This window comes from Morone saxatilis, unplaced genomic scaffold (assembly GCF_004916995.1).
Source record: "Morone saxatilis isolate NCDOM2014 unplaced genomic scaffold, NCSU_SB_2.0 Contig15, whole genome shotgun sequence".
NCBI lineage: Eukaryota > Metazoa > Chordata > Actinopteri > Moronidae > Morone > Morone saxatilis.
The window spans coordinates 13,975,923-13,993,651 of record NW_023339707.1 but is presented as its reverse complement, the minus strand read 5'-3'; the positions used below and the strand labels follow the sequence as shown (position 1 = coordinate 13,993,651).

The 17,729-nt window shown below is 39.6% G+C and overlaps 2 protein-coding genes across 2 annotated transcripts in view; both read left to right on the top strand.

Moving 5' to 3' along the window:
• LOC118324081 (putative helicase mov-10-B.1) overlaps positions 1 to 3,346 on the top strand; it is an 8,824-nt gene extending 5,478 nt beyond the window's left edge. The window contains exons 12-21 of the mRNA XM_035656220.1: positions 44 to 141; positions 225 to 323; positions 542 to 647; positions 775 to 892; positions 971 to 1,162; positions 1,903 to 1,971; positions 2,485 to 2,610; positions 2,827 to 2,915; positions 3,017 to 3,118; positions 3,241 to 3,346. Coding sequence (XP_035512113.1) covers positions 44 to 141; positions 225 to 323; positions 542 to 647; positions 775 to 892; positions 971 to 1,162; positions 1,903 to 1,971; positions 2,485 to 2,610; positions 2,827 to 2,915; positions 3,017 to 3,118; positions 3,241 to 3,250 — 1,009 coding nt within the window. The 3' untranslated portion in view covers positions 3,251 to 3,346. The remainder of the gene's footprint in view (positions 1 to 43; positions 142 to 224; positions 324 to 541; positions 648 to 774; positions 893 to 970; positions 1,163 to 1,902; positions 1,972 to 2,484; positions 2,611 to 2,826; positions 2,916 to 3,016; positions 3,119 to 3,240) is intronic.
• A 2,150-nt stretch (positions 3,347 to 5,496) lies between these two features.
• The window catches only part of LOC118324079 (putative helicase mov-10-B.1), a 15,511-nt gene continuing 3,278 nt past the window's right edge, over positions 5,497 to 17,729 (top strand). Inside the window, exons 1-17 of the mRNA XM_035656217.1 lie at positions 5,497 to 5,785; positions 5,881 to 5,983; positions 7,542 to 7,723; positions 8,037 to 8,130; positions 8,248 to 8,389; positions 8,474 to 8,723; positions 8,823 to 8,933; positions 9,233 to 9,413; positions 9,700 to 9,845; positions 9,959 to 10,135; positions 11,442 to 11,554; positions 11,669 to 11,865; positions 12,023 to 12,120; positions 12,310 to 12,407; positions 12,768 to 12,866; positions 13,054 to 13,156; positions 13,247 to 13,364. Of these exons, the coding sequence (XP_035512110.1) occupies positions 5,652 to 5,785; positions 5,881 to 5,983; positions 7,542 to 7,723; positions 8,037 to 8,130; positions 8,248 to 8,389; positions 8,474 to 8,723; positions 8,823 to 8,933; positions 9,233 to 9,413; positions 9,700 to 9,845; positions 9,959 to 10,135; positions 11,442 to 11,554; positions 11,669 to 11,865; positions 12,023 to 12,120; positions 12,310 to 12,407; positions 12,768 to 12,866; positions 13,054 to 13,156; positions 13,247 to 13,364 (2,346 nt within the window). The 5' untranslated portion in view covers positions 5,497 to 5,651. The remainder of the gene's footprint in view (positions 5,786 to 5,880; positions 5,984 to 7,541; positions 7,724 to 8,036; positions 8,131 to 8,247; positions 8,390 to 8,473; positions 8,724 to 8,822; positions 8,934 to 9,232; positions 9,414 to 9,699; positions 9,846 to 9,958; positions 10,136 to 11,441; positions 11,555 to 11,668; positions 11,866 to 12,022; positions 12,121 to 12,309; positions 12,408 to 12,767; positions 12,867 to 13,053; positions 13,157 to 13,246; positions 13,365 to 17,729) is intronic.

Below are 17,729 nucleotides of genomic sequence, written 5' to 3'. Positions count from 1 at the left end.
TATCTAAATAGATTTTCCCTTCTCTCTCCCTTTCTCTTTTCAGGCTAGTGACAGGGGGGATTCCTCCAGGTCATTTCACTTATATCTTTGTGGATGAGGCAGGCCAGGCTGCAGAACCAGAGTGTATCATCCCTATAGCAGGTGTCATATTATCACTATATTCCTTATAGTAATTGATATTCTGTATAGCATGTGCCCTTAACATTTCTGTGTTTCCTCCACAGGTTTACTGAATCCACAAAGATGCCAGATAGTGCTGGCTGGAGATCCTAAACAATTAGGCCCCATCATAACTTCCAGAATAGCACAGGAACATGGCATGGGTGAGCACTGTGTACACCTTTTAAACATATAGGTAAAAGAATGAAAAAAACTGCAGTTTCTAGTTCTAATAATGCATCAAGTGTTTGATGTATCAAAGGTTTATTTAATGCAAAATCGGTAAATAATAATCAAGGTTGAACCTTCACCTAAGTGGTATCCAAATGCTATTTATTACTGCCTGTACCTCAGGAAGTTTGAAGACATTTACTTTGTGCAGGTGTGTCACTGTTGGAGCGTCTGATGGGGGACATTGACCTTTACAAGTCACATGAGACATACGGGTTTAACAACCGCTTTGTCACCAAATTACTGAGGAACTACAGGTGTGGTAGTGGTGATTCTTTCACGTGTTGATGTAACCGAAACCACACGTTGATATCTCTTTTCACTTGCCCATGTGTTGTCTAAACTTGTCCATGGGTCACATTTTTACTCTTCACGTTTTCTCAGGTCTCATCCTGCGATCCTGAAAATTCCCAATGAGCTCTTTTATAAAGGAGAACTTCAGCCTTTCGCTCGTAAAGAGAAATGCAATTCATTCTGCAAATGGGAACACCTGCCCAAGAAAGTAATGAAGACACACACGCATGCAATTCTCTCTCTCTCTCCCTCCACCTCTATTTTCATTACTCTTTTTGTGTCTCAGGGTTTCCCTTTGATTTTCCATGGAGTGGCAGGTAGTGATGAACGTGATGCCAACAGTCCCTCTGTTTACAACATGGCAGAGGTGGAAGTGTTGAAAGAATACTTGAAAGCCCTTGTTGACCATATTTGTAAAAAGAGAGGGACCAAAATTCAACCAAGAGAAATTGGCATCATTGCGCCGTACAGAAAACAAGTGAGTATGTTATTGCAATAATCGATAGTAGTATCCATAATATAACATTAATAGACCGGGAATTGGCCCTGCAAGTCAGCTTTGCTGTCATTTCTTTCCAGAGGCTGAGTGCCATACAAAAAAAACCCAAAAAAAACCTCTGTGGCCAAAAGTACTTTTTCCCCACAGACCGCCTATATAAAAACACATCTGTTAAAACTGTGACAGGACACCTTGAATTGCAAACCTGGTCAGTTATTATTGTTTATTTGATAACATTTACAAGTAATATTTGTCAAATGTTTAACGCAACACCAGGGAAAGAGGTAGTAAAGAGACACTTTTTCATTCAGTTGAATGGGTGTCATCTTGGATCCTAATATTCAGTTCCCATAAACTAAATTCATCTAATTTATTTAATAATTTATTTATAAAGACAACACACATGAATCAACATTTCTGTGTTACAACATATATACTCGCCTACACACACATGCAAGTGATGGTAAGTATTGGGTTTTTTGTCTAACACTTTAAGAGCCTTTCTTAAGAGTCTTTACACAGAAATGATGGGCTTAAATGTTGTACCTTTCACTTGAGTCCAGATTGTCATATAGTGTGTTAAGTGGGGGATGATTAATACAATATTGCTAAAGTAATAGTTGCATATGTGTTTAAGTTTGATCAAGCACTGTAATGACCAACACCACATGTGGTAAGGGTAACCTTGTTAACATAGTCCTACATTTTCATGCCAACAGGTGGAGAAAATCCAGAAGGCTCTTGAGATGGATAAAGATCTCGAGAAGGAGAACTTGGAAAACATATTGGTATGGAGATACAAAGTTGCAAAACATGTTTGTGAGAGATTTTGGAACTGCACTTGGGCCTGTGTCCATATAGTTATTTTCTGAGCACCATCATTTCAGTTGTACCCAGTGAGTAGAGTGTGTATGCGGGCGCATGTGACCACTTAGAAAAATGAGTGCTCTGCCTTATTTGTGTGGCTGCACCGGTCCAGGTTCAGTGTGTAACATGTAGGGGGGATCTATTGTCAGAAATGGAATATAATATACATAGATATGTTGTCATTAGTGTATAATCACCTGAAATTAAGAATTGGTGTGTTTTCGTTATCTCAGAACGAACGTTTTTTATCTACAGAGGGTGCAGATTCTTTTCTATGGAGCTTGAGTTTGAGTTTCATGACCGCCATAGTTTCTCTTACACACCTCACAACCTGACACGAGTGGTGTTCAGTTAGTTGTAATCTGAAACTTCACCGCTTGTTGCCACTAAATCCTACACGCTGGTCCTTTAACAGACATTTATATTTTTTGTAGGTTGGCTCAGTGGAGCAGTTTCAGGGTAAAGAATTCAATGTGATTCTGATGTCTACAGTCCGCAGCACTCCCAAACTGACTGCGCACAAGCAACGATTCACTATAGGCTTTCTTGATAATGAGAAGGTGAGAAGACATTACGCAAAACACGCAATAACTCAAAAACAATATATACCACAATAAATTACTGCTCATTTTAGAATTCTGGGAACCTTGCTGCAAACACACATTAATGAAAAGGCATTGATTTCCATGAAGCGACTAATATCCACGATGTAGGCACCATAAGACCAATTCAGACACTAATTTGTACATGCACACTAACTGAAACTACCTCCTCAGAGGTTCAACGTGGCATTGACCCGAGCACGAGCCTTACTGATTGTGGTTGGAGACCCGAGAGTTTTGAAAACCGACCAAATCTGGAACAAGTAGGTCTTCACCAGTCTAATTATCTTTCAGTGGATAATGAGGGGTTGGACAAAGACATAGCTAACTCCTACTTGTCTCATACACTCACCTCTCTTTTTAGATTCATTCATTACTGCTATAAAGAAGGGGGTTATCGAGGAATTACAGTCTCTGATGCAGAGGAAGAAGATGCACCGACAAACGCACACTTATCACACCACTGGTAATGTGCACATCCACATAAACTCACTCATACTGTTTGTCTTTCCTTTGTACAAAAATTCTTGAATAGTTTTGAAGACTAAGGGATATTTGGGTTGTCCACCTTTGATTTACACCCCACAGTGGAGAGTGATTCAGCAACAGCTGGACCCGTGTTGAAGGACAGACTTCGCACACGAGCTCCAGAATAAAGAACTTTATCAAGAATGAAGTAGAATAAAGAACTGGATGAGAAACTGAGAACTAAGATTGGAGTTTTTCACTTACAGACACAAAGCAGAACTGCAAAGCAGAATTGTATTTTATTTAGATTTAGCAAACATTTTGAATTATTATTATTTAAAGAGAATTAGAGTGGTGAGTTTCCTGTTAGATTGACTTTTTCATATCTAACAAATGACAAATGAAAAAACATCAGTGCTCACTCACTACGTTTTGCTGTTCATCCCAAACGTGATCATAGACCTGAGTTATATTAAACCAGGTTATAGAGATAGTTCTCTTTGTTAATACAATTCTAAAGTGAACAAGATTGTTTCACAAAAATACAGACTGACTGTTTTTAAACCTAAAAAGTTAACTACCCTACCCATTTAATCACCACCCACATGTCAGATTTCTCTCAGAAATTCAAAGCAAAGCAAGCAAAAATAAAAAGGCAATTCTGAGTTTTTATCAGCTCTCCCAAAACAATTTCAAAGAGAAGAGCTATATTTCCATTGCAGCAATCATTGACACCTGCTGACAGCTGACAAACAGGAAAACATTAACTCACTTTATGGTTTGTTAAGAAATGTGGAGCAGGACCCTTTAAATGCCCTTGGTTATCAGGTCAACTATAGTCAAGTGAAGAGTTTAATTTTCATTTTACTAGCTGAAACAATGAGATGACTTTACAAACTGTAGTTGAATAAATAGATATTTGTATAACAAACTTCCTAGGACTACAGTATTACACAATTTTATTTATTTTATATTAAGAGCCACAATTCTGTGTATTAATACTTTGTTAATTTAGGTCGTCAACCTTTTCTACAAATTAATGTCTCTAAGACCAAGGAAATATATTAATTTCTGCAAGTCATCTTCTCTCTGCCACTTCCTGGAAAATAACCACATGTTTGATGACAACACTTATTTTATCTGTAAAGAAGGAAACCAAAAGTCAAGGAACCAAAACCAAGAGAGAAAGGAAGAGTTTAAAACTTACTTAGTTTGACATCCTTCAAGATCTATTGGTTTGGCAATCTCAGACTAAATAACAAAAAACAACTGAAACTGTGGCACAAAGTCACTGAAGACAATCTAAATTATCTTAAGTTAGAGCAATGCTGTCTTACTGAACTTCCTGGAACCACTGTGTAAAGGGTGAAACTCCCTGCACGCTTTACATAATGAGTTCAAGTTGCTGCCTGACGGTGGTGGCTTTACCTCCCAGCAATGACACACAACCCAGCATCAGCATCAGGATCTCCTTCTGGCCTTCATTGCTCAGAGCAATGATTGCTTCATTTACCAAACCCGTCTAAACGTGTGTCTTTTCCTCTTATACAGTATGCCCCAAGTTATCCCAGTGTTTTAACATTCAGAATTTTAAGTTAAATTTATATTGACCATTTACTGCTTGTATGAAATACAGGGACCATTTCTCATAGTCTACACTCATTGTTTGCCTAGCCATGATTTTTTTCTGAAGACAAAATGTTAAAAAACTTTTGTGCAACCGCATGCTTTGAATCAGTCAGAAAATGTTTGCCATAAAGTGCTGTTTCTATGCACATTAAATCCTGTTTTACAGGTTGAATCAGTAACAAAAGTTAAACAAGTGAGACTAATTTCCCAATGCACACTGTCTAGGTTTGTAAATGTTATTATCCTGTGTGATGTGTGTTGATCCAGCTTCACATTTTAACTGCAGGAATATTACTGCTCTCTCCATCTTAATCACATCATTAATTAGTTGGCAGCAAAACTGTAGCTAACTGCTGTATCTCTGACATTATACAGGCTAAAATAATGGGTAAGTAAAATAGCATTAAGGTTTATCATTAATTCACTTATGTTTAATATATAATATAATGAATATCTTAGTATTTCTTTCTGTTACTACTGCATGCCTCGGGTTGCAGGCAGTTTCCACCACATTAACTAGTCAGGTTGCAGTTATTATATATATATATATATATATCATATGAAGGTATTATTGTTGACCTGTTCGCTGACTGACTCATACAAATCAAACTGTTTAATAGCTTGTAGTTTCGCTTTGCTCATTCGGCAGCTCGTTAAGTTTCGTTTCTCCGGGCTGGCAGGCTGTGTGGGAGCACCTGCTTTAAATATCCGAGCTGAACTGTCTCAGTGTAAACAGCTCCGCGTCTGCACAGTAGGAGAGACACCGCCCATGCGGACTGTCCTGGAATAGAAAGATAATAGCAAACCCCGGTGTTTCTTAGCTGCCTTTTAATATCCGTATTCAGACGGTTAGCCTGGACATTTTCTTGTTTGAATAACGTCGATCGTATCAGTCACTGAATATGGTTGGTAAGAAGTTAACTTTATTCTGTCAGATTGGACTGGAGTTCTTTGAGTTTTTGAATGAGACTGATCGAGCATCCATCACAGACAGACTTGAACTCAGAGACATTTACAACGATGAGTTCAGGCTCAGGTGAGTTGTTCTTCATTGTGTTACATAATAGATGCCATTTAAAAAAAAAAAAAAAAAACGTAATTAATTAATTTATGTTTTAATGTTTATTTTAGGAATCCAGGGACCAAAGATCCCTGCTTCGGTTCAGTCCTCTATGGCCTGAAAGTGTCCAACAAAATAACGAGACGGAGAGACATTATTCGCTTCAACCCCACGGTATGCTTGTCCACATGACACTTTAGGCACTTTAGGCTGTTGACGTGTTATTTAATTTTTATAGAACGGAAACCGCATTTGCAGCCTCTGAGATGTGATCATGCAGAGTTGATGTGCAATCTTTGGCTTTCAGTCACTGTAATGGCTTACTGTATTTCCTCTGTGATAGCATTTCTTTTTTTTACACAACAAGTATAGCTAATTTCTCACTTTATTTAAAGCTACTTTACTTAATAATAATAGCACTAGCAGTTTTAAAGTTGTGGTCATCCGTTGTTTATGAAGTGGAAATATAAAACTTATTGTATTGTATTTTCTGGCTCCTACTTCGATTTTGACACAACTTGGTTTTAGTTTAAATTACATGTTGTAAATCATATGAAACAAACAATTACTGCAGGGTGGATGCAACCTGAATGTCTCTTTATTTAGACCCGTCATTACAACATTTATCATACAGTGTAATTGGGGTTAAAGTCTATTACACATCTGATCAGTATAAATAATTGGTTGGTATGTGTAGCTGCGGTTAGATGATCCTGTTGGACTGGTGATCACATGCAACAGTGATGTCACTCTGCACCATAGGTCAGGGCTATGATGTACAATATAAACACAAATATGTCTTTCTTTAATCTTGGTTCCAAAAACAACAAACTGTTTTGGTTGATCAGTTATTTATTTAATATGTAATAGTTATGGATATAAATATTAAAGATTTGGCACCAAGTTTTTTAGAGATTTAATGTTTTAAACTGACAACAACAGTGTGTCAGCAAAAGCTCAGTGACTTGCAAAATCACTTTATGTGTAAGGACAGGGTGTTGTCACCTTCTCAGAAACGAAACTTCCGGTCTGAGAGAAACCAACTGTATACCCATTTGGCCCATAATAATTTTTAGATATTTATAATGAAAAATAGAATTTAACTTGCTTTAAAATTCACCCCAGAGCACCAAAGTCAAATTTTATTCATATAGCCCAAAACCACAACAACACCCTGTGCTGTGTGCCGTGAACTTCCAGGCCACATCCTGGAATGTGGGAGTATTAGGTCATGTACAGGCAAAGAAGAAAAATGTATTACCTAAATAGTTTTATTCTTATCTGACCCTGATATTGTCTTTTCTGTTTCCTGTGTGTTGAGCAAAGGCTCTAAATTGTCTGTCTTCAGGATAGAGGTCAGAGAAGTACTGATACAACCTCTATGTGTTTTTCTCTCCATGCTGCATGAATGCGTGAATATAATATCTGTATTCTTCTGAAGCTGAAGATTTCTACAACATAGGCCTGTCCGTCATAAAGTTGACGACTTTCTTACCGTCACTTAACTTTGTATTAGTTCAACCCTTGAGCCCTAGCAGGGACTGTTTTGTGACCCAGAGGTCAGGTGTACAGGATGTTTAGGAGTTTATCAGTTCTCTGTGAAAGATGTAAATTGTTCATCGTCCTCTTCATCACACTGTACAAGATAAAAAAAATAACAGAGTTTATTCAGCTACTTGATAGTGGAAGTTTTCCTCTGAAGACAAAATTGACAAAGTTATTTTCTGCACAGGTCAAAGCTCATTATCAGGACCAGTGGCATTCACACAGGGGCCATCAGCCAGAGCCTTCCCCGCGTGGAGCTGCCAGTCCCGGGACAGTACAGACCTTCATGCCTGCAGATGCCGCCGTGACGGGTGTTCGAGCCCGGAGGCAGCTGGCCGGGCTTCTGATGACCAAACTGAAGACAGACAGGTAACAGGGTCCTCTTTTAGTTATCATGTTCCCGAAAGCCACTTCTCTAGCTAGAATACAGCAGTCCACAAAGTTGTAAATTACATAGCTTCCCATAAAACATTTTACCGTCACTCTTCTGTCACTGGCCTTGCAATTACTACAGCCTCCCCTCTCATCTGGCTGTATTATTTCACAATGCGGCTATAAAACTAGAATATGTGAAAGAGTATATTTAAAAATGTTGAGATTTAAGCAGAATCTTCAAAGTCACGGACCACTCTGCTGCCTTTAATGAAGTGTCTCATAACCTTTGCTCTTTTTGCACACACAGGACTCAGTTCATCTCTGACAAAAATGGTATCCGCATCATCTCTGACTATGAGTTTGAGAATGGGAAACTTTGCTTGCATGTGGATGAATGTGAGGTATTTATGTTATGAAGCTGCAGTGTTCTCTGATGACCAATTGCTAAATCAGATAAACCTGTTGTTTGTTGTGGTATAAATATGAAGCTATATTTCTTCTCCCTTTTTTTGAAACAGTGCTTGGTGAAACTGAAAGTGGAAAACACTGGAACAGCCCCTGTGTATTTCACCCACTACACCCCACTGCACTGGCTCAAGAACTTCATTCTAATGGATGAGCACAAAGTGACCAAGACAAACCCTCTCTGTTTACAACCAGGTAATAAATATCATGATGCCATATTTGCTCAGCAGATATAAAATGTAATGAATACAATAAACATTATTACCTGTCTTTTCTCAGGTGACAGCTATGACATCCAGGTCCGCTTTCACTGCACTTCGGTTGGTTTTTATCCAGCTACACTGGCCTTCGAGTTTAAACCAGACCTGGAGACCTCCACTGCGTTCCACATTGTGCGTTTTATTGAGGCTCATTATATTACTGCCTTAGGACGGGAGCTAGCACCTATAGCGCCCTACAGACCTCGCTCCCTCCCTGCCTGGACCCCTGAAGTTGATTACACAGTTGTGGATGGACAGCGACCTGACGGGTATCATGTTAACTCAACGCACTGTTAAATAAATGTAAAATTTGATATGCTGTATACCTGCTGGTGACGTAGCCAATCCATTTTGCATCCTCTTACCAGGCTGTCAGTGATGCGGCTAGAAAATGTGGTTGAGCTGAAACATTATAAACTGCCAGCATATTTGAACCAGCTCATACAGTCACTGAAGCAGTCGTTCTTCTCCGATACAAGGTAAGTTCAGTTCAGTTTTTCATGTCCAGCTACAGGGCAGTGTTTTAAATATCACAGTGTTAGGGAAGGATTGTGGTCTTGATTTAATACAGAAATAGTCCTCAGTGACTTGAAGACATAATGCGATTATTAATTTAACCAAAAACACGATCTTTCCCCCAAAGACCCAGGCATTTGAGTTTGTACATGTAATTTCTTTTGTGACAAAAACATACATCCATGATATAAAACAACCCAGCTTCTGTTCTACAACATATGCACTGCCATACAATTTGTTTCTTTTCCTTTGGTCTGTTTAGAAGGGTCTTGCTGGAAAGTCCCTTGAGCTGGGAAAACTACTCCGAGAAGTTCCACCTGTTGCTGTATCTGGAGGAGCAACAGATGGTGGTGGACATCAAGAGATACAACATCCCCAACAAAGAAAGAAAAGAGGCCACTATGTTCAGAGACCTGCTCAACAAGAAACTTCTTGTTCTGGAGGTTAATATGTGTATCTCACTCATTCACCTACAGAATCACCTTGTCCTTCATGTCCTTCACAAGACGACTGTTAAAGTTTTAGAATATCACAATAATCCCTTGTAATTTAAACATTTGTGCACAGCTGGTACACTGGCTAATGTCGAATAACACATTCCTGACAGCAGGTTGTGATGCATTATGATGCATGAAATATAGCATGTATAAGTATAATTATTTCAATAAATTAAGTATTAATTGACATAGAAATAATTCATGCCTGTCTTTGTTCTTGTTTACCCGCCAGGTACCTGGTGTGTCTGAGAACCGCCCGTCTGTGCTACGAGGGGATGCGCTGCTAGTGTATCCCGTAGGAGACAATAAAGGAGTGAAGTACCGCGGCTACGTCCACAGTGTGCAGCTGGACCAGGTCAAACTCGGCTTCGGCTCAGCGTAAGATCATGAAAATTACAGTAACATGCAATAATTAGGCAATAAAAATATTGATGTGAACATTTTTGTTAGTATCCAAGATTCACACAGTTTGTCTATGAATTTGTTTTCAGATTACTGGATCGCTTCATAGATGGCATGGAATTCAATGTTGAGTTCACTGTCAACCGTGTGACTTTGCGTCTTCAGCACAGAGCAGCAGAGCTGGCAGTGAAGTACAGACTGGGAAAGGTGTTGTTCCCTGATGCACCTGCCTTCCCCTCTCAGGAAACTGAGCTTCCCAAACTCAGGTCAGGCATGCAAATATATACACTACATATATCTTTGTGATGTGTGTGTAATGTGTTATCTGGCGATTTTACAGTACAGATGTCTGTAATATGTATCCCTTCCTCAAAAGGCTCCATATTACATAAGCCATGTGAGGATATTCACGATTATTCAGATTTAGGATTATGACGATAATGAAAATACATCACGATAGTGTTTATCACAATACATGATAATATCGTATATCGTCCAATCCCCAGTCTCCAATCATCTGACATTTCTTCAGCACAAAACCGTTCTGCAACACTTTAACACTTTAAATACTAATGTCCCAGGTATAGGCACATGTGGCGTTTAAAGGAAATGGAAGATGACACTGTGATTGATTTAACGCATGTTATACCCAAAACACACCTATGATTAATTAAGAGACTAAATACAACCCTGTGTACCTAAATAGTGTGCCGTTTAACTAGCAAAAGTGGAATTGGACACAGCCTAAATGCACTTGTACCTTGCATGCTATTGATCGTTTGAAAGGGGCCATTCAACATTAGTTATTGAGCTCCACATATAATCACTCTAGTCAACTAAGGCTGGATTTATGGTTCTCCAAAGATACATTTAAACTCTCTGCTGGTCTACACAGAGAAAGGAGTGAAAAATATTTCTTTGGGGGGGTTTCTAATTTGTAACTACTCCTACAAAAAATAGTTGTAACAGAAAATACTGCTCACTTCCTAGTTATCTGGTCTATGTTCAATCAGATCTAATGGATACCATATTATTACATTATATATCATATTAATGGAGGCATTTAAAAGAGGTTTTACATAATCTCATTACAAGATAAAACATGTTATTCCAAGTCTTTGATCAGACAGCATGCAAATCAGATTTGTTTCTCAAATCAGATGTTTAAGGCCGACTGTCCGCACTGTTATTTGCAAGTGATCAGATAGGACACTGTATTGATGTTGACTGATGTTCTCTGTATGCCCTTCATATCGCTCACGTTGCGAGTAACGCAAAAGATACTGTGAAGTTCTTGGATTCAATTTGCATTGGCATTTCATGTGGTTTTTTGCTGTCCAGACTTTATATCTACATCAATCAGAACACAATCTGGATATAGATATAGAACAGATTTGGGTTGGCAGTCTGTACAAGGCCTAACAGTGCCGACCCAAAACCAGGTTGTTTTACCTGATGACAGTATAAGATGTAAAAAAAAAAAGAAAAAACATAACAGCTGATTCTCTCTACCTGTGACTCAGCTCTGACCTCATACCTTACCTATCTGTTACTCTATCTTCCTCTTGATAGGCTGTTTGACTCAAAGCTGGAGAAAAACCTTGAGCAGTATCAGGCTGTACAACACATTGTAGCTGGCTCCTCCAAACCTGCCCCTTACCTGGTCTTTGGCCCACCTGGAACAGGTACGGCAAGTACCAGAACATTACTTTATCTTCACTGTTTAAGCAATTTTAGGTAGCATTAGTATTCACTCACTTTACTTAATTCTTTATTCTGGTGGTTCTTTGTCTGTTCAGGCAAAACTGTGACTCTTGTGGAGGCCATCAAGCAGATAGAAAAGAACGAGCCTTCCTGCCACATCCTGGCCTGCGCTCCCTCCAACAGCGCTGCTGATCTGCTCTGCAAGAAGATTCTGGACCATGTGGACGAGCGTAAAGTGTACCGCATGTATGCCAGCAGCCGGGACCCAAAATGTGTCCCTGAAGAACTAAAGGTTAGTGCCAGTGCCTTGGATGCGTGATTGAAGAAGTCAGATTATCGACCCCCATTCACTTGCTTTCTTGCTGCAATACTGCTGCACTTCCCATTGCTTCACATGTTGGATACTGTCATACTATTGTTGTTGAGTTTAGTGTGTGGTACTTTCACAGGCATGCTCTAACCTGGTAGGACAGTGTTACATTTATCCCGCCAAAGAGGAGCTGATGAAGTATAGGATCATGGTCACCACTTTGTTAACCGCTGGAAGGTAGTGATTGGTTCTCTCAGTTTGCTCACCTGCATGATACTTAAAAAAAGTTGCATTTCATTGTTGCATGCTACAGCATTCACAACTTGTTTATATTATCTGCCATCCAAAATACTACCAGTCAACCCTACTGATGTACTTCTGTGGGAGTAAGTAAACTAACATGTATGTACTCTCTAATCTCTGCAGACTGGTCACAGGAAACATCCCTGTAGATCATTTTACTCACGTGTTTGTGGACGAGGCGGGACATGCCGTGGAGACTGAATGTTTAGTCCCATTGGCAGGTAAAGAAAAGTTAAAGGTCAGTTAAAGGTCCGGTGTGTAACATTTAGGAGGATCCATTTTTTTTATCTACTTTTCTTCTGCGGAGTCTGCCATGTTGAACCGTCATGTCTCTACAGTAGCCCAGAATGGACAAACACTGGCTCTAGACGAGGCATTTTTTTGCAGCCACCACAGTTTCTCCTACACGCTTGGAATGGGAGGTTGAGGCGAGGGGGTTGTAATTTGTGACTACACTGCTAGATGCCACTAAATCCTACACGCTGGTCCTTTAAACTGTTTTTCACAAATAGTTTTTGTAGTTTAGTTTATTTACCTATAATAACCTTGGTTGGTTGATTTTTGTTATCTCTGGATCAAAGGGCTGCTCGAGGCAGAATCCGGTCAGGTTGTTCTGGCTGGAGACCCCAAGCAGCTTGGACCAATTCTCAGATCCCCTTTTGCGCTAAAATATGGAATGGGTAAGTACAGACACATTCACATATACTGTAAATTGTCCTTTTTATAACACTGTAGTTTAGATAAATGAAGATGCAGTTCAGTTTTTGTTAGTTTACGCACAGATTTTAACTTAAAACATAGTCTTGCTCTAATTGTGTGTGTATTTCTGGAGTGTCTGGAGTTAAAAGGCTCTGCTGCTATCTGCAGGAGTGTCCCTCTTGGAGCGCATGATGAATGATTTCCCTATCTACCTGAAGAACGAGGGCGTGTTCAACAATCGCTTTGTCACCAAACTGCTGCACAACTACAGGTGTGGTAGTAGAGATGGTTTCAGTCGGTCACTCCTGACAGAAATGTCTGATTTTCCACATCTATTTTCATTTATGTTTGTCCTTTTCAGGTCCCACCCTGCCATTCTGAAGATTCCCAACGAGCTCTTCTATGATGGAGAGCTGCAGGTTAGCGCGGATGAAATTTTACGCAACTCCTACTGCAGATGGGAATACCTCCCAAAGAAGGTAATGATTCTTCAGATTGTACAGTGCTTGTGCAAACTGGTCACTAAGAAATCGAAGTATGAAAAGTACCTCAAGACTTAGTTCCATCTTTACTATTCAACATATAATAAAGCCATGTCATTCTCATTCTAGGGCTGAAACACTAAAGCTTCAATCTATTAGGTAACTGACAGAAAACTAATTGCAAGCTATTTTAATAATCGATTAATTGTTTCTGTCACTTTTTATTCAAAAATGCCAAACATCTGCTGGTTCCAGCTTCTCCAATGTGAGAATCTGAAGGTATTCTTTGTTATATATGATAGTAAACTGAGTATCTTTGTGTTATGGACTGATGGTTGAATAAATAAACTATAATAATCTGAAGACATCACCCAGGGAAGTGGAAAATCCTAATCCTCAATTTTTTTTCTCACAATTTTGTGATATTTTATAGACAAAATGAGTATTGAAGTAAATAATCTGCAGATTAATCCTGAAATCATGAAAATAATGTAGCTTTACACTTAAGATATAAGTATATAATGCCAAATATTCCCCTGATTTTCAGCTTTTCTCTGTTTTGTATCATTGTAACTTGAATATCTTTGGTCTGTTGGACAGACAAACAGCTATTTGAGCTATTTCTTTCTGACTTTATAGACTAAATGAATGCCTTAATGCGCAGGTGTCTCTATGTTCAGGAAGTGACAAGTGAAGTTATCACCAGTTCTCTGCAGAAACTGAGAATGACGTGTGATCCAAGCCAGTCTAATCCAGTTGGCTGTTTAGCTGCTGGTTAGAGCACAGTGTGAGACAGACAGCCCTGACACAAACATACCTGCACAAACACAAGGAGAAACCCTTTCACAGTGTTCAGGCTCCAGCACCACCACAAGTCACATCATTACTGAGGCGCCTAATAGCAGTGTAGCTCTGTAGGCTGAATGGAAGGTGCGATACCTGCTTTGGACTGGCACTTTGTCACTCAACAAGAGGCTACTTATACCCTTTAAGGGGCTGTTTTATATTCCTAGAGATGGACTCACATTTCAATTGTGATTGATGCCAAGTGTTGCTTTGGAGAACAAGTGCTGACATATTTTTTCTCTTGGCAGTAGTGGCTGATGTTAGTAACAGTAGTCTCATAAAAGGGTTCCAGTTAGGAGGTCTACTTGGATGGATATACTGTATATGGGTTGAGCAGAACTGTGTCTGGTTGTAGTAGATTTGTTATTATTTGAAATCAGCTTTACTGGAGTGATTAATGCTTGTATTCTTCAGCGAATAAAGCTGCAGATAAAACATAATAGGGAGGTGTATGAAATACAAAGATCCCTTCTAGCTCCCTTTTTGAGTGTTACTATGAGTGCATTGTTTCACACTGATATTTCACTAATCTTTTCTGTGTTTCTCAGATACAGGGTTTAGGTAGAACTTGCTGCAGGCTTTTAGAGTATGATGGTTAGATGATAGTGGGAATTGAGAGTAGCGTAATGACTGGTTTTAAAAGGTTACTTCATGTCTTTTCTATGGTTACTCACCGGTACTGATGTTGCTGTAATTCATGGACATTAGCTCAGGAAAGAGGTTCAAGGTACGGAGCTATTCCAGTGGAGCTCTTCAGACAGAAATAAACAGCAGCAAATGGGAGCCAGTTAACCAAAACATAAGCCTTGGACAACAGAGTGCAACAATATCTTCTGATGCTTGTTTCTTATCTTAGACCTCTCTGAATCATTGAACTCATCCACTCGTTCTGAAAATAGTTCAGAAGTACAGAGAGGCCCGAGAAAAGAATCCAGCAGATAATGTACTTTTTTTGTGCTGTGTTGTGGTATAAAATGTTTTTTTAAACCGGCCCCATTTACTGTTCATTTCGGTCTGACAACATCCCGGCTCAGTGGGATATCTCCGACCGCAGGATTCGCAGGCTGAGCTCATATCCATGCATCTATATTACTACCAGCGAATAACTCATACAAACTGTTAGTATGTCAAAAGAAATCTCTCTTCAGGTGCACTGAGGCACACTGCAGAGGCAAATTCAAAGGTTGTATCTGAGAAAGGGAAGTGGATGGCAAATGGAGTAAACGGCGCTGAAGCTTTTGTAAAATGTTGATTGTGTATTGTGGAACCATGGTTGTATCTTTGGAAATGAGGATGATCACTATGTGCAAGTATGAGTCCGGGCTGTGTAGTTTTTTGGTAAATGTCAGTTGGTGATGGGTATAAAGGCTCATCTCTTATATGGTACCTTGAAATGATTGTTATTTTGTACCCAGCAACCTCACTGAAGCTGCACAATAAAGCTTTGAGATAAAATTATAACCCTCTGAAAATTAGAAAAAAAATCTGCTATGAATCTTTAATACAGAATGAATATGCTCTGCTAGAGGAAAAATGGATCCTTAGGACTGTGTTTGAAGCCAGAAATAAGCAATTTGGCTGTGGCAGTGCTAGTTTCCGTACACGTTTACAATTACAGATATCTTCAAGGCTCCCTAATGATCCCCTTTTATTCACACTCATATTTTTGCAGATTTGTGACAAGCTTAGAAACATTTGCAAAGCAATATAATATTATTATATACTGCGAGCATGTTTTTCTCCCCTGGAAGACAGTATATTTCTTTCTTTCATACCAGTGTGAGGAGAGGGCTATTTATCAGGGGTTTGTTCCAAAGCACAACAATATGTCAGTGTTGAAGACATAAAATAGTATTGGAGATATTCAAACTATAGCAAAGAGAGTTTGGCCAGAGCGCTGCACAAATGTAATTACTGTCTAAGCTGCTCTGCCCTCCAGTGAAGGCAGAGTGAACCGGGCTTGTTAGGCCTGGCCTGGCTTGCATTGTCCTTGAGGGCAAATCGCTGTTAGCATGCTAATGGCTCCACCTGTTTCTGACATGCTACTAGCACAAGGGCAGAGGCAAGGAAACACTCAGATGAGCACACAGCTCAGAATACACACACTTGCACAAGCACACAAACATCTCACACACACATACACACACACTCAGTCTCAATATTGACCCATGCATGTCCCTCGTTTTCCTGCACTGCTAATCCATCCCTACATGTTTTTCTGCTATTTCACGTCACTATTACTGCCATAGTCAATGTTAGTGTATGTGTGTCTGTATGCAAGAAAGACAGAGAGAGTGAGAGAGAGACTGTGAGAGTGAGTGTGTGTGTGTGTGTGTGTGTTGCATGCTATCTGTCGGGGGGCTCTGGGGAGAGGAAGCGGCTGCAAGGTAAGTTCTGGGGTAACCGGCTCTTGAATCCAAACATACAGGTAGGAAAGTATATGTTCGCCCACAACCCCCCTCCACCCTCTGTATCTACAAGTGTGGGTGGGTATGTGTGTGTGCGCTTATGTAAGTGTATTTGCACACATGTGGAGTCATTGAGACATTGTGCATTTTTTTAATGCCGCTGTGTGCATATATATATAGACAAACCTCAGTTTTGGCTACCAGTGCAGCATGGTATCCATTGTGACGTTTGCGTGGATTTTGCATGTATGTTACCACGGTAACCCTGGACGGGTGTGCATGTACAGTAAGTAGCCATGGTAACCTAAGGGCTTAGCATGCATGTTAATGAATGTCTGTCTCTCTCTCTCCTCGCCCGGCCGCGACACCTTCCCAGATCAAAGCTACACTCCAGGTAGGTTGCACTTCTATCTATCTCTGTCTGTCTATCTATCTATCTTCTATCCTATATCTATCTATTCTATCTATCGTATCTATCTATCTATCTATCTATCAGTTCTGTCTATGTTTGTCTGTTTTTAAGTTCCTCCTTTGCTTCTCTATCTGAGTCCCTCTTTTCCAGATTCTTACATTTATTTAGTAATTATTTAGGTAGGCATTTCTTTAAATCATTTTATTTTCACCATTCCTTTCCTTTCACCCATATTTTCCATGTCAGTCTTGTCCTTTACACTATTTTTTCTGGCCTTCATTAGATCAATCTTCTATTGTGGAAATAAAGTACAAGGTAGCCAGCGTAAATATATGTTGGTCTGTGTGGGTATGTAGGGGTTGGTTGCTGACATCTGGTAAGTTCTACATCCCATGTGTAATCATCTGAAGTGGCTCTGGCCTCAAGGTTACAGAGACATAGGCACACACAGACACTGTATTCTATGCGACCTAGTTCATAGCTGTGTGCAAGAGTCTGTGTGCGTACCTGTATGTGCGTAGGATCACTGCCTGGGATGAGTAAGTGTCTTCAAAGAGGTTTTTTTTTAGACGTTTGGAATAATTTAGAGCAATCATACACACACATGCACTCACTTTTACACAGAGCGCTTTAGTCTTCACCAGCATGTCATTGACAAACTCCTGTATCACAAAAACACATATATGCACACACACA